The sequence below is a fragment of the Hesperophylax consimilis genome, chromosome 7 (assembly GCF_061612785.1).
Source record: "Hesperophylax consimilis isolate HC1 chromosome 7, BYU_Hcon_1.0, whole genome shotgun sequence".
Taxonomy (NCBI): Eukaryota; Metazoa; Arthropoda; class Insecta; order Trichoptera; family Limnephilidae; genus Hesperophylax; species Hesperophylax consimilis.
Window position 1 is genome coordinate 6,825,247 of NC_142842.1, and position 15,838 is coordinate 6,841,084.

Genomic DNA, 15,838 nt, shown 5'->3' on the forward strand with positions numbered 1-15,838 from the left:
TGGTTATAATCTGCGGTTGTCTATGTCGTCTATGATATAAAATGGTTTGACAACATTCGACGACTTAAAGAAATTTAAATAATAATTCCTAAGTAATCTGAGCGGTTGTAGGCTTAGATATAATAAATTCAGAATGGAAGTCCTCGTTGCTAATGTTGATCATATAAAATTTGATGTGGAAATAGCGCTAGAAGAGCAATATGGGGCTTTACCGCTACCATTTCCCGGGATGGATAGTAAGTTTCATTTTGATAATAGCTTTTGTTTCCTTGTCTTGTCTAATTTCTTACTTGGCACAGTAAAACAAATGGGTTTTTTGAATTTCTTTACCATTAATCTCTTTCAATATTTGAGGTAAATGCTGTTCACTTAATGTTTTTGCCGGTTTCTCTAAATAACCTACAAAGATCTTTTATATACTGTTTTCATCATATTTGGTAAGGTAATGATAACCCTGCTATACTAGCACTCAAATTTAATAAGGTTTGATAAGGTCGATCACTCAACCTTGTTGAACAAGCTTTTAAAGATTGGTATTCACGGCAATCTTTATCGTTGGCTCTCTTATATCTCCAACCGTAGTCAAATAGCAGTGGTTGCTGGGTTAAATCCGACTCTGTTGCTGTTACATCGGGAGTTCCTCAAGGCAGCCTGTTGGGACCATTACTATTTAATATCTATATAAATGATATTGGTCACTGCTTTTTAAACTCGCAGACCATCCTAAATGCAGTTAACATGAAAATCTTCTCACCTATAAACTCAATCGAGGACTGTCACAAGCTGCAAGAGGATTTTCAACATTTAAATGTGTATTGTAATGCCCATGGTCTGGAATTAAATATATCCAAGCGCTTCATCGCACGCTTTACTAGAAACAAAACATTTATCCATGAATACTCAATTAATCATCAACCTTTATGTACCAAATCAGAAATTAGGGACCTTGGGGTTATACTTGATAGTAAACTGAATTTCAATAAACATATCGACCACATAATCACTAACGCATCTTCTAAGCTGTTCCATAATCCGTTGCTGTAAACAATTCAAAGATATTACTACTTTCAAAATACTGTATTTCTCATACGTTCGTAGTATCCTTGAATACGCATCGCAATTGTGGAACCCAGGCTATGCAATACGTAAAAATAGAATTGAAAGTGTTCAAAATAGATTTTTAAGGTACCTTAACTTCCGCTCTTTCCGATCTCATATTAGTAATGAAGACTCTGCAAAGTTCTTCAATATACAGACGTTAACTAGCAAAAATGTTATTTAAAATTACACATACCTTAATTGATAGTCCTGATCTTCTTCAATGCCTATTATTCCATGTTCCTAATCGCAACAGCAGACAGTCGCTTACTTTTAATCTCCCTCTTTGCAAGACCAATTCGAAACAAAACTCATTTATCTACATATCCACACATTCATTTAACTTAAATTATTACCATATTGACATTTTTAACTCGACTTTACGCAACATAAAACAAAAACTCACTAATCAACATAACTCAAACTAGAAGTTCAATCCCTATACATTCCCATCCATATATAAATAAATATACTGGTTACGTAGGTTGGCTATAATCATGTGTGTTATTTAACTCGTAATATTTAATTTATTTCAGAGTCTACCGCAGCAGTGTGCGAGTTCTACAGTACAGATGGACCCGGTTGTGACAAGGGAGCAGCTTGCCCCTTCAGGCATGTGCGAGGAGATAGAACTGTTGTGTGTAAACATTGGCTCAGAGGGTTGTGTAAAAAGGGGGACCAGTGTGAATTTCTGCACGAATACGACATGTCTAAAATGCCTGAATGTTACTTCTACTCGAGATTTAATGCCTGTCACAACAAAGAATGCCCCTTCTTGCACATTGATCCTGAGAGCAAGATCAAAGACTGTCCATGGTAAGTTCATGTGCATTCTTTACTGAGGGCTTTCCTGGCCCTAAATACTTGACCAATTTCTGAAGCTCCGCTATAAATAATATATTACTCTGAAAATGTGGCATGTTATGTTTTCCCACATTGAGAAAAATACTAATTATTTATATCAGAAAGATATTTGTTTTTTATAACATTGTTTTCTATGACGTAAAGTGAAGGTTGTTTTGCACTGAAAATGCATGTTTCTTCCCTTATTTGATAATGAATAGTCCCACAACCTCCGTGGTCAAGTACTTAAAACCCTTGACTAAGAATCTGGAGATTGTTGGTTTGAATACCGGCAAGAACAGATAAATTTTATTTATCATGCACTTATGTGTTACTCCGCAATTAATTAACATAAAATACTAATGTGTGGTATATTTATGGCACATTTCAGAGTGTTAGATACTCTCAGAATTGCCCTGGTGAAATGGCTATTCAGAATCGAAACATTGCTTAAAATGGCTTTAGCCATGTTTGCTAACCAGACCTGAATAGCCATATACCTTCCAACCTTCCTCATTCCCATTTCCTACACTTCCCTGCTCCCATCAGCCTCCAAACATCCCCAATTAAGGATGCCATAGTCCCAGTGGCTCCAGATAGTTTGAACTAATGTGCGGTGTTCACTTAAAAATAAGAATAGTGTGATAAATTTGATAACAATGTTTGTTTGTTTAGGTACGACCGAGGCTTCTGCCGCCACGGGCCACACTGCCGCCACCGCCACGTGAGGCGCGTGCTCTGCAGTAACTATATGGCGGGCTTCTGCCCCGAGGGCGCCGACTGCAAGAGCATGCACCCGCGCTTCGAGCTGCCAGCGCCCGCCGAGCCCACCAAGGAAGCCAAGCGACAGCCGGTCTGCCATTTCTGCGGCGAGCTGGGACATAAAGCCACCTACTGTCACAAGATTCCTCCAGAGGTAAGGACTTTGTTTTGAATAACCCCAACAATATTTGAAAAACTTTTTTATTGGAGTAAACATAGATACAGATAGTAATAAACAAGACCATAAAAACATTAATTAGAGAATTTACCTGATCATTTAAAAACCTTGGTCATTATTTTAGCAAAAAGAGGCCACACTGCGACAAGAAGAGGCCAGGTACCGCTCCCTCGGTTACCTGAAGCCATCTGAAAACAAGGACGACGAGCAGCGCATGCCCTGGGGCCCCATGAGGCCCCCGCCCAAGCCCTTGGAGGAGATCACCTGCTACAAGTGCGGCTCCAAGGGACACTACGCCAACAAGTGCCCCAAGGGCCATCTCGCCTTCCTGTCCCACAACCAAAACAACAACATCCGAAGACAACAGCAATAATAATTCATTGATACTAAGTTTATTTTTCTTTTTGTATATACGTACCCCATATATAAGTATATTATTATGATTTTTTTAGTAATAATATGTGCAAATATATGATATTTCTAGTATGTTGTTGTTTAATTTTTTGACTTAATACTAGTATTTTTTATTTATGACAAAGGAGGGCGGTCTGTCTGATTGCCATCTCTAATGCATAGATGCTGCATGCAGGCTTGCTGAATCTGTTCCACAAGTATTTCTATGGAGCCTGCTCGAAGGAGCTAGCATCATTGACCCCTGTTCATCAGTGCACGTTTGTGAAACTCGATGAACGTGAGCGAAACACCCGTTCTCAGTTGATGGCGACTTCATGAAAGCGGTTAGTTTCTCAGAATCTTTTTTGTGTAAGTCAGCTCGCATGTGAAGCGAGCTACTGGTAAGTGTTTTTACTCCTTCATATAATGCGGGCCTTTTCAAAACTTGCATTAATATAATTTTTACATCACCTACCTTAATCTGCCTCACAATGCTTCCCAACCGGGTGGCTATATAGTTCCTTACGAAATGTAAGACAAAAAATAAAATACACTGAAGAAATACTCCTATAGAAGTGTGCATGTCTGGTGCGCCCGAAGTATGGTATATTTTCCCTTTGGGTGAGTAAATTTTTTTTTTTTAAATGAACAGGTTCTACGAGTTATGATTTATGGTTTCTCGGCCTGAAGTATTACAGTGATTTATTCATTATTATTTATAAATAAATCACTATAATCTTCTAGGAATTTCTGTCCAATGCTGGGTTCTGTTTATATAGTAATCAAAATAATTTGTAAAGCGCCCCAGGGACGGTCCAATTGCGAATTTTGACTGAAGATAAATACATTTCAACAATAAAATTATTATTCTCTGTAAATGTTCGTTTGTTCAAAATCTTAAATTTCCAAAATTATATTATATAGAGTCACTTGTGACAGGCAAAAAAAAATTTAACACTCCATCTGTTGTACAAACATGATTTTTTCTTTAAAACAGCGCCATCTGTTGGACATAACAGCAAGACGCGCTAATGTTTCTATCTGCACAGACAGACTTACAGCTATTAGTTACTGTAGCGTATGGGGTACAGCTAGTAAAAAAAATTAAATTATTCTGTACTTTTTCTTTCAAAGTACCTGCCTACTTACAAGGGAAATATAATTTATAAAATAACATATGTTATTCAAATTTTTTTAAATAACACTCCTTGATAAGTAGATAAAAAAAATAAGTAGTAAATACCTAGGAAAAAATTTTATCAGGGAATCAGAAATAAAGTTTATTTGATGTATATACTGTGGGCCACCTCAGATAAATTGAAATAAGATAACCACTTAGTCATTTTACTTTTATGCCTGTGACAGACCATGCTATAAGTGTGCTGTATCTCGTGGTTTGGCCTATTTCAGCATATCCCTCACCATACATTCCAATTAGTAGTAGTGTATAACGAGCAATATGCTGAAATAGGCCAAACCATGATGCGTAATGTGTCACCACCCTACGACATTAGATAGATGTAGGTTAGGTGGATATTTCATTTTGTGAAAATTTATCATTTTCTGGTTCACATAATGCGGGTAAATACACATATAGTATAAATATATTGTTAGCTGCACATTTAAATATTAGCGCCACAGTCATTTGGTTCGCTTTTATGCCGCCAGAGGTGTGATCTGTTGGCCAACAGAGAAACTACTACCGGTATCGGCCGGTAAAGAAGGGATTGATTGGACCTGCTGGACACCCGGGAAGAAGCAGCTCCCGTGCGAACTGCCAACAGCCGACGGCTGGGATTTTGAACTGCGCAATGCGCGATATAACCTTACTGAATATTGGATGTTATTATTGTCATAGAACGTGAAGACAATATTATATTTCACCATAACCTTTTACTTAGCGTTTTATTATTGCTAACAATATACATATGTATAAATCAATGACAAACCTTTTAACTATTGCTTAATGATTCTTTTCTTATGTAATAACAAAATAAATTGCAACCTCTCCAAAATAGATCAATGAGAATAATACTTCGGCGAAATAGATCTTCAAAAGTAACGAAAGTGTTAAAGGAACTCCATTGGCCAGCAGTGAAACATATGCTGACCTTGAAAGCGATGATATATATCCATAAAATAGTAAACAACCTTCTGCCGTAATACTTTTCATAGTAAACTATATACAAAAAGGACATTCACAGACATAACACAATAAAGTAAAATAAAATTAGACTACTTTTAGCTATATTAATCAAAAGAAAATTCAATAAATAATAATGATGTGCGTGTGTAATTTATAATAAATTAGATATTTGTAAAGTTGGACGTCCAAATGGCTAAAATAGAAATAATAAATAAATATATTAAATAGATTTACACAATATATCAGTTGTTTCCCTGGCTTCAAATTTCAAAGTTAATATTCTAGTTCTGCTATTACATATTCCAATATGAGATAGTTGATTTACAGAACTTGAATGTTAACATTGAAATTTGATGAAGTTCTGTGAAACCACTGGCCCTAAATGTGTTTCATTGTTGTGTTTTTTTTTGTAACCACAAAATTTTCACTAGCAATCCACCTACTTCGAATTTAAGTGTGTCAAGCTGTACAACATGTAATAATTTTAACATTTTTTTAAAACTCGTTTAAAATCAATAATTAGTACTAATTATTGCTTATTATAATTTGTTATCCTTTGTGCTATGCATAAAAAACCTTGTCTTACAAACATTAGTTTATCAATAAAAAAAATAATAATTATAATTGACAAGTCAAAATATTTCACCAACAAATGTAGATATAAGATATAATATGTCTCGACGCCATCTAGTGGGAAATTTAGCACTAACAAAGCCTTTCCTACAAAAATAAAGTTGGTTTTTTACAGGTGAAAAATATATGACAAGCAGTAATTGTTGATTGCAGTACTAATACATTTTGAATTATTTGGCGTGTTGGAAATAAGCCGACATCTCAGTGGTAGAGAGCAACTGACCGGACATCAGAAGGTACGGGTTCAATTCCTATCGGCGACATTTATTTTTACTAAGGAGATATTTTCAATTTGTATGGATATTTCAGGCGTCTAATTATTGCTTATAATAATTTGTTATCCTTTGTGCTATGCATAAAAAACCTTATCATATAAACATTAGTTTATGATTAAAAAAAATAATAAAGACACAATTTTGTTTAAATTAATGTATTTCAGAGGTATGAGAGACATCTGTTGACAAACGGTGAAATCATTTGCTGTATAAAAGTATTAGCTCTGAAAATACCGCACTTACGAATTTCACATTTGTCACCTTTGACCAGCGTATGCTCGCGAATCAATTCAACGTTGCGCCTAATATCTGCAATACGCTTAGCGTTAATAGTATGCGGTTTGCGTGCAATAGGTAGGTTTTAAAAATTAACTGCTAGTTTTATTATGTACCTAAACAATTAAACTTTTTTTATTTAAAATAATGTTATAGGCGATAAATCAAACATATTATAATCAATATCAAAAAATAGTTGATCTCTTGACTTCTCATCGAATTTCGCATAAATAAATTTAAACGACAATTTACTGCCTCAGACGGTGTAATTGTGTAATTATTTAATATCACCTCCCACCTCACCCCCCGTTCCTTTGAAAGTAAATACTAACATTGTATGGCGTGGGTGCCTACTCAACATTTTTTATTCTTATTTGCTTGTCGCGAGATTTCATATCTATTGGACGTCACTTAGTAGTTGATGAGTCATGACTCTTTTTCGATCATGATAACAAATGCGGAAATTATTACATTTTGACATAAAGCCAATTTGGAAGGCAGGTATTGGTACCGCCGCTCCGGGAACGATTTATTGGATAACCAACACCTATGCCATTGATCAACCCAAGTGGTTCGCTACGTTTGTGACTTAGCAGGGGTGCCCGGGTTTACCGGGTAAGGTGTGTTTAGGTCTTGGCAGTACGAGTTATGAGTATGATTGCTCGTGAGTTCAGTGTGTCACAAAATCTAGAAGTTTAATAAAATTTCTAGATTTTGCAACACCGATTTTAGAACAGATAATCTCTAAATAGTGTGTGACTACTTTAACTCATCCCACATATGATAACACTAAAATAATTACTCCGCCGCCTGAAGCCCCGGAAGAGCTAGGCGCGGACGGGAAGACAACTCTCCGTCATTCTAGTTTCAACTTTCGACCAGACCACCACTCTCCACTACCACCGTCTCCGCGTTCGCATAACTTGTAAATTCATTCTCGCAAATAAATTCAACAAAGATCGCAGACCTTTATCTTTCAATCATCCGAATTCCTTGAACACTGATTTACGGTACCGGCAGCCACCGTAAATTACACTCCACACTCGCTATCATACTGGCGACCCCTCGCTGCCATAATAGTATAAAATAAAGTCGCTATCCATGTCTGTCTGTTTGAGCGCTTAGGTTTTCTAAACTACGTAACTGATTTTGATAGAGTTTTCACTATCGTTTAAAGAATTTTTTCAGGAAGGTTTATATATATATAATCCATTCATATTTAAATTTACAGAAAGTAGAAAAAAGAAGATGTTTTGTAATCAAGTCGTAAAATAATATTTTCGGACGCTTAAAATAAAACCTAAAAATGATGTACTATGGAATTGTATATCTTAAAAAGGTCTACAGAACAGTCCACGGTGGTATATCTCCTATGAATAACCCCGAGCAATGCCGGGTACACGTCAGCTAATATTCATTTAAAAGTGAGGTTATGTTTGAATCCATTTGAATCTAACGGGTTGACTGGACGAGAAAAATGTCAATTTTCTTACCTTTTTTTATGCAAAAAGTTAAAAGAGGGTAATTGTTTCTCGTGTAGTTTAATCTTTTCCAGGACCCCTACTGACAGTTGGCAACTATATCCAAATTCATATTTGCACAATTCCATATCGATAGTGATCTGGCAATATGTCTATCTTATCCCCCCCACATTTAAAACATTTAAATTTACTGAATTTAAAGTTAATGTTCTTTATAAATAGAACGGCGTCATTTACGCCTTGCAATTTTTACCTTATGTGGGTATTTTAATTTGAAGAACAGGCAACCCTGTAAACAATGCGTCAAAATATGGCGTTGTCAAGACTAAATTACACTATTAAAACTGAATTGTTTCTTTAACTAAATGGTTATTATATGGCTTTGAAAAGGTAATTTACCTATGATAGGTAACATTTTTAGTTATTTTCAATCGTCCTTTGTAATTTCTGCACACTGTTATAGCGCAAATCGTCATTTTCAAATGTCACACAACACGTGTTTACCGCACAGCGATAGTTTCACAACTGAGCGGACTGAACGAGCTTATCAGCCAACAGTTGGCCGATATTTTTTTTGGCGTTTCGTCGCTCGAACGCTCAATCTAGACATTTATATAATCAAAGACCTCACCCAATATTAGGAAATGTTTTCACTACAAAAAAAACACTATCTTTAGATATTTCGTAGTGGAAACATTCTGTGCTGTCGGGCAGGTTCAAATTTCAAATCCCAATGAAAAATATAAGATATGACATATTTATTGCCAGATCACAAATGAATTTTGATGCAAATATTGCAACAATGTTGCCTGCAACTAAAGTTGCTGACATTTAACAAAATAACCAAAAAAAGTTTGAATACCTACTACATTTTCTCAGAATATAATGAAGAATCTTCTCTTTTAGGAATTACCAGGAGTTATTGGACACAGTTTGACATTGGTGTGAAAACATAGTGCTTTTTAAATCCATTGTTGCCATTTTTCTACTTTATATCGACAGCCTATTCACTGAATGACGTGTGTCCCATAATTGAGGTAAATGTCGCGCGTCGCGTGCGTTGGTCGTCTCGTCAATAGGCAGGCGTCGCATCGGCGTGTTGTGCTTTCATTCGTGTTGGCTTACTTCCATAACCTGTAGGTTGTGGTTTTTGAATATTTTATTAATGTACGTATGGGACATAAAATATGAAACTACGATCGTATCGATTAAGTTGTCGTCCACAATAAAAATATATATTACTTACCTAATGTAAAAATATGAGAATAGTATATTTATTTCTTCTTAAGTATCCTATTTTGTACGTGAACTACTTTGTTAGACTTCGTTGGCCAAGTGCGGTGCACAAGGTAGCTTATAATTGTTGTTGTAGCCCTGCATGCAAAACCATATTATGCTACGTATAAACACGACAAAATTACCGCGAGCCGAGCCGCGAATTATGGGAAAGGAACGGAGCAACGGACCCTAATGGTTCCTCTTCTGTAAGTTTTTAGAAAGTACAGGGCCGGTCCTGTGCAGTTACAATTGGAGCAGTCCGCTCAGGGCGTCGACTTGCAAAGGATCCAAGGCGTTGATAATACCTAACACATAATACAGCGCTCTTGAGGTTTTTATTAGGGCCAGACGCCATTGACTCAGGGCCATTTTTTTTCTTGTTTCTTATATTCCATGAAGTGTGAATCATTTAAATTTACTGAATTTAAAGTTAATGTTCCTCATACAAATAGAACGGCGCATTGCGCCTCACAATTTTTACCTCATGGGTGTTTAAAATGTTACCTGGCTAGACTTAGAGGCCTTGTGTTTTTCTCGGTAGGGAAAAAATTGTTACCTAAAAACTCTACAAAACTTGCATGTTTTGGAGCATCATATTCTTCAGCTTCAGCATCACCAGCAACTGACAGCGGCTATACGTAATGAAGTTCTTTATTCTTCTTCCTTCCGTAGAAGTTTTTTTTAGAACTCAGGAAGCATGTTTTTTATAGTTTTGAATTTGCATAAACAAAAATTTACTCTGTCATTGTTGACATTACAAGCTGAAATGAATTAATGGTATCACGAATTTTTAAACAAGTCCACTCAGTCTAATCCATCACGCGCAAATAATATCCTACGTAAGTATATTATAATAACGTTTTCATATTATTACCATGAATAAATTATGATTCGTGACACGAACTCTTTACAATAGATATCACTTTCTTATATTGTACTAGCTGACTTGTACTGAGACTTTTCTCTACTTTCTATAAATATAATATGCATGTTTTGTATTTATAAACCTTTCGGAAGAAATTCTCTAAATGATAGTGAAAACCCTCAAAATCCGTTGCGTAATTTAGAAGAACTAAGCACACAAATAGACAGAGACGGATAGCGACTTTATTGTACACTATTTAGAGGTTTATTCTAGGTGCGTATTTTCCCTTTAATGCAGCTTTTTAAAAAGGAGGGTAGGCATTGTCTGTGATTATAATAATATAATTATAGTACCTACCATAAGTTAACCCCGTGTTTCTGATTGTTCGTTACAACCATTAAAACAATTAAAATGTCACTTTTGTGAATTCCATTGATGCTCAGATGATCTGTGATTGAATTTAATAATCGATATTACGTAAACACGCAGGGGGATTCCCTGACAATTTTCACATAGCGTGTATTTGACTATAAGCCCGACAAAAAAAGACTGCAGGGCCTCGTAGAAAAACAAACCCCCACGTTTTAAACATCTGTTTTCAATAATTCTCACTGATAATTTATTAAAATATAATATGCAAAAACTTATTGTATAATTGGCCTGAATAAAAAATCTTTAACGGTACTTCAAGACATTGTTCAAAAGTAGATCGTCCGCGCTTGTAACGGATCAATATTCTTCCAATCATATGATTTAAAATGAGTTTTTCCTTTCATTTGCCATCCATAAAACCTCAAGAAAACTTAATAGCTGCCGAGGAAAGCTGAAAACATTTCAGAGAAAGGTCTCGAGTTGTTGCTCAAGTTGTAAGAGTCATTGAGGTACTTTTTCAGGCAGGGCCTTGGATGTTTTCTTAATTTCTATAGCGGTGTGGATGAAAGTAGTGTTAGCCACGCGATGGCACAGAACCACCCCAAAAGTCTGCAAAAATGATTCAAGTTATGCAAAATAAGGCCGATGCATCAGTTTTATTAATGTACTCTGATTTGATATTTTCTTTCATTCTAGTCAAAAGAGGTTGGCCATTATCGTGAATTGTGGATATTATTAACTTAACCTAACCTAACTTTCTCAACAGGAAATCTATGCGCTGAAGCAGCAAAAACTCTTCAACAAGTCATCTCTCTACACGATCCGATTTGTAGAACCCAACATGCTGAAACGCCTACCGAATTACAAGGGAATAACATATCGGATTCTGCAAATCGGATCGTGTGTAGGGCCTATAAGGCGTTAAGTATTATCAGCGCCTTAGAATGTCGGCAGGGCCGGCCATATGCAGGCGCAATTGGAGCAGTCCGCTCCGGGCACCGACTTGCCAAAGCTCTAAGAAGCAAAGAAGCCAAGGCGCTAAAAAAACCTTACAGAGGCTTACCTGAGGTTTTTACTAGCGCTAGGCTCTGTTTTACCCAGGGCCGGCCCTGCATTTGCGCCTGCACTCGACCGACTCTGATCTAAGTATAATCTACCTATCTTATTTCCATCGTGCGCCATAGATCTTTCAAATATGCATTAAATTGATCTCTCAAAAAGTATGATCTGACGCCATATTGTTTAATAAGATAATACGTAATAAGAGATGGAGATAAAATGTGGGCGTGTCCGTGTGTCCGAAGTAAACTCTTCTGTTGAAATTGATCAAATATCGAAATTCTTTAAAATGTTCAATTTTATTGGCCTCTCTGAAGCCTAGAAGTGGAAATGTCTTGCGAAAATTGTGGCGACATAATTTTTCAAATTGGTAATACCTACCACGATTATTCAGTAGCAGTAATATTTTTATACCATATTTTTCAATTGTTTAATCAACTATTAAAAAAGAGTTGATAATCGGGCAAGTCTTATATATTTTCCTTCTTGGGCGAAGCAGTTACCCATTGTAAAAACGCGAACACTTATGAAACGAAACCTACAAACTAATAAATTTATGAATTAATATATCAGAAAACAATAATGAATTGTTTTTAAAGTATTGTCTAAATATGCAATGAAGAAAAACATTTCGTTAAACGGTTTTACAGGTAACATGGCTAGCAAGCTGACTAGATTTTTCGCATCCAATTTTATCGAATACCTCGTCAGTCATAAACGAAATTCTCTACGGCGAGCGCGTTTCGTTTTCCGAACGAAATATTTCCGAGAACTGACGGAAAACCTCGAATATCTTTTTATTTATTACATGTTTTAAATGTTTTTGCGTGTAATTTAATATAAACGTGATACCTGATAATGCTCCAGAACATACAAATTAAATAACATTGTGTTTTATAATGATTTCGGTAATGTAAAAGGATTGGAATTTTTTAATTCATGTAAAGTTTTGTGTGGTTTTAGGACCGGTTTTAATAGTAAAAAATAATTTAAAGTGCCTGTTTAGATACCAGTTTTTTTAATGTACCTAAATATTATTAAAGTACAGTGTATCTATTCTAACAAGTTGGACAATATGGTTTACGATACGAAATATTTTCTTTACCAATATTATGCAACAGTAAAATTATTTTCATATGAAAAATCTGTCCGCAAGTTTCGAGGAAGGAAAATCGGTTTTATAAGAAAAATACTTTTTTACAAGCCCTTTGTTTTGCGTTTATTACTATCATGCAATTTCCGCGCAGGGTTAAACAGAGATGAAACACCACATAACTGTTTATCCACACGGAGAAAAATGAGTATTGCTAATGCATTAAGAATCTCTTCAAATTATTCGTAATCCTGTTTAAAACGGGATTGAAGGCCTTAACGCACGAACTAATAGGTTTCCTGATAAAATTTTATTAAAATACTAATGTATTATCACGATGTTCTAACACGTGTTCATAAAAATCCTTATATTTCCGCATTTCGTCGCTCTATATTATCAAGGCATGTGTATGTTCATATATATTATACATATGTTTCTGTATTTTAGGAATTTAATAACAGTTTATCAGGAAACGGTCTGCAATCCCGTTTTTGGCCGGATTACCAAAATATTTGAAGAGATGCGAAATAATCATTTATCTTCGTACACACACACTTCTGGCATTAATCGCAATCTTACATAGCGTCATACGTTCGCCTCTGTTATACCATAAGTTATAAGTCATAAACCCTTTTATAGCATAATGCACTAGTCATCAAATGGTGACCAAATATTCTTATTTACTTAACCGGGATAATACCTCAATAGGATTAAATGATTTTACTTCAAAGATCAAAAAAAGATTATTTCCAATATTATGTTCTTAGCACATTTTTATTACCTACAATTTCTAAATCCGAATGATCCTGCATATCATTTGGTATATATTTAATATATACCATTATTCTTGATTCTTGTGGAGATTCTTAGAAAAAAATCTCAACTATAAAGCAAAAAAATCTGTTTGCATGTTGTTTCTATTTGGCATTTATAATTTCAACCCCGATTTATTTAGTTCTGAATGAATTTTCCATAATTCTTTTGGACGCTGGTTATAAATTGTCGTTTTTTTCCATATGCACCGCGAAACGGGGGAGATTATTCACGATAACCTAAGAAAAAATCCTAAGCAATTTTTGTTACTAAAACAAATTCTAATAAAAATTCCCTAGTGTAATCGTAGCTTTACTTTTGCGAGTAATGCACGTGTTTCGGAACCGCTGACCGAGCGCAGAGAAATAGTAATCATAAAGTTGTGTTTATACCCACACTTTGTAAACCGCACAACAAAAAAGGGATGTCTTTTTTTTATTTCGGCACCAATGAAAAGAAAAAGTTAACAAATTTCGCGGTATACCTAATTGTGGAACACGGTGTGTATTTGAAAAAAGAATAAGCACCTTAATCATGGGCGAGGCCGGATATATACTAGTATACGATTTATTCGATTTAACCTAACTTGTTGCTACGAAAAGAATTACGCTACCTACCCGATGTTATCTATAGTAAATCGTTTATCAGCTTAATACTTTATTTTACAGTGGTGCTTTTTATTCACGCCAACATTATACCAGTTAAATGATTAAAAGGAAATCCTTCATTCTGTAGTATGCTAATTATTCCCAGTGGTAATATTCAAATTCTTAGCAATTTCTTTATACATACATTACAAAAATACATATCTAGTACAGAATCTTGATTTACGATAGAATGTTCCTGGAATTGGAAGTTTTAAACATGTTAAACACTTTTTTTATATCGTCGCATGTTTTTCAACATCAAAACTCTTACAAAAAACACAAACATTGTATAAAGAAAGAACGTCATACTTATCTATGCAGTCGGTGGCGCGGGCGTCGCCATTGTAAACATTGTTTGAAGGGGGTGACAAATTACGCTATAAGCTCAAAGCGTTTTATATAACTCCATATTGCTCGCCATACAATCCCATACATACCTGTCACACCTGAAATGATGATGTGTTATAAGTGTGGGCGTGGCGACAATGATGCGCCGTGATTTGCTAGCCAGGCGATATTTGAAAATTATGTGATATATATAATACACATATGATACTTGGCAGAACAATTTACGTAGGGCCGTAATTACGCGGCTGTTCTGTATCAAGGTGACAGATCCCATACAAATAAATGATATTCCGCAGCAGTTCCCCAATTGATCTGACCCCCTCTCCTGAGTAAGATTATAGCGTAGTGTGACACCTAAGCATATAAAATGTAAAAGGCCTTACACATTTTATTTCGCTAAAATTATTATACTATACATTCTGTACCTTACTTTTTTAGGTAAATATTGAACTTAAATGTTGATTTTTGTTATTTAATCAAGGCAGGCATTAATACTTTTTCTCTCTTCTGTCTTTTTGTAGGTTTTGTATTGATGTATATTACATTATTTTATTTTATTCCGTTCTTATTTTTTTGCAATATGTACATATTTTCAATTCAGTGCCGGCAACCCGGGCGTTTATTTATTATTAGTTATGTACATACATGATTTTTTCTCCTTACCCTCCTCACTAGACAAAGTCTGTTCTGAGGCTGGTAACTAACAATTTCTAATTACATAAAAACAAATAAGTGGTTAAAAAAGAAAAAAAAAGAAATATAAATATTATAGTAAAAATAATAATAATAAAATAAGAGGAAAATCAGAAATTAGAAACAGAGTAGAAAAAAGAAAATATATAATTTTAGATATTAAGAATATTACTTATCTCTCTTCTTTCTTTGACATTCAACCAGTTTAAAAATCTTTTGAATACCCAATTCAAATTATTAGATGCGACATAGGTCTTTGTTTGGGCTACAAACTTATTGAATATATGTGGTGCCAAGTAAGATTCATGTTTTTTGGCAAAATTTGATTTGATATATGGTACTTGTAATTGATTGTGTGTGTTTGCTCTTGTGTTTTGCGAGTGAGTTATGAAGTGTGGTGATATTTTTATGCAGTTTTTGTAGATGATCTTCTTTATGAATAGTTTATTTATGTCTAATAGGTTATTGTTGATCATTAGCTGTTCTGTCGGATGTTGATAAGGCTTTCTGAACATAATTCTGATTATTGTTTTATGATTAATTTTAAGTGATTTGAGATGAGTCTCTGCTGCTGCTCCCCATACT

The 15,838-nt window shown here is 35.0% G+C and overlaps 1 protein-coding gene across 1 annotated transcript; it reads left to right on the forward strand.

The window, feature by feature from the left end:
* The first annotated feature begins 39 nt into the window (after positions 1–39).
* Positions 40–3,343, forward strand: Clp (Cleavage and polyadenylation specificity factor subunit 4). The gene is made up of 4 exons (XM_089633682.1): positions 40–236; positions 1,635–1,914; positions 2,617–2,857; positions 3,006–3,343. The coding sequence occupies exons 1-4, from the start codon at positions 134–136 to the stop codon at positions 3,252–3,254; spliced, it is 873 nt and encodes a 290-aa protein (XP_089489808.1). The 5' UTR covers positions 40–133; the 3' UTR covers positions 3,255–3,343.
* The last annotated feature ends 12,495 nt before the right edge of the window (positions 3,344–15,838 follow it).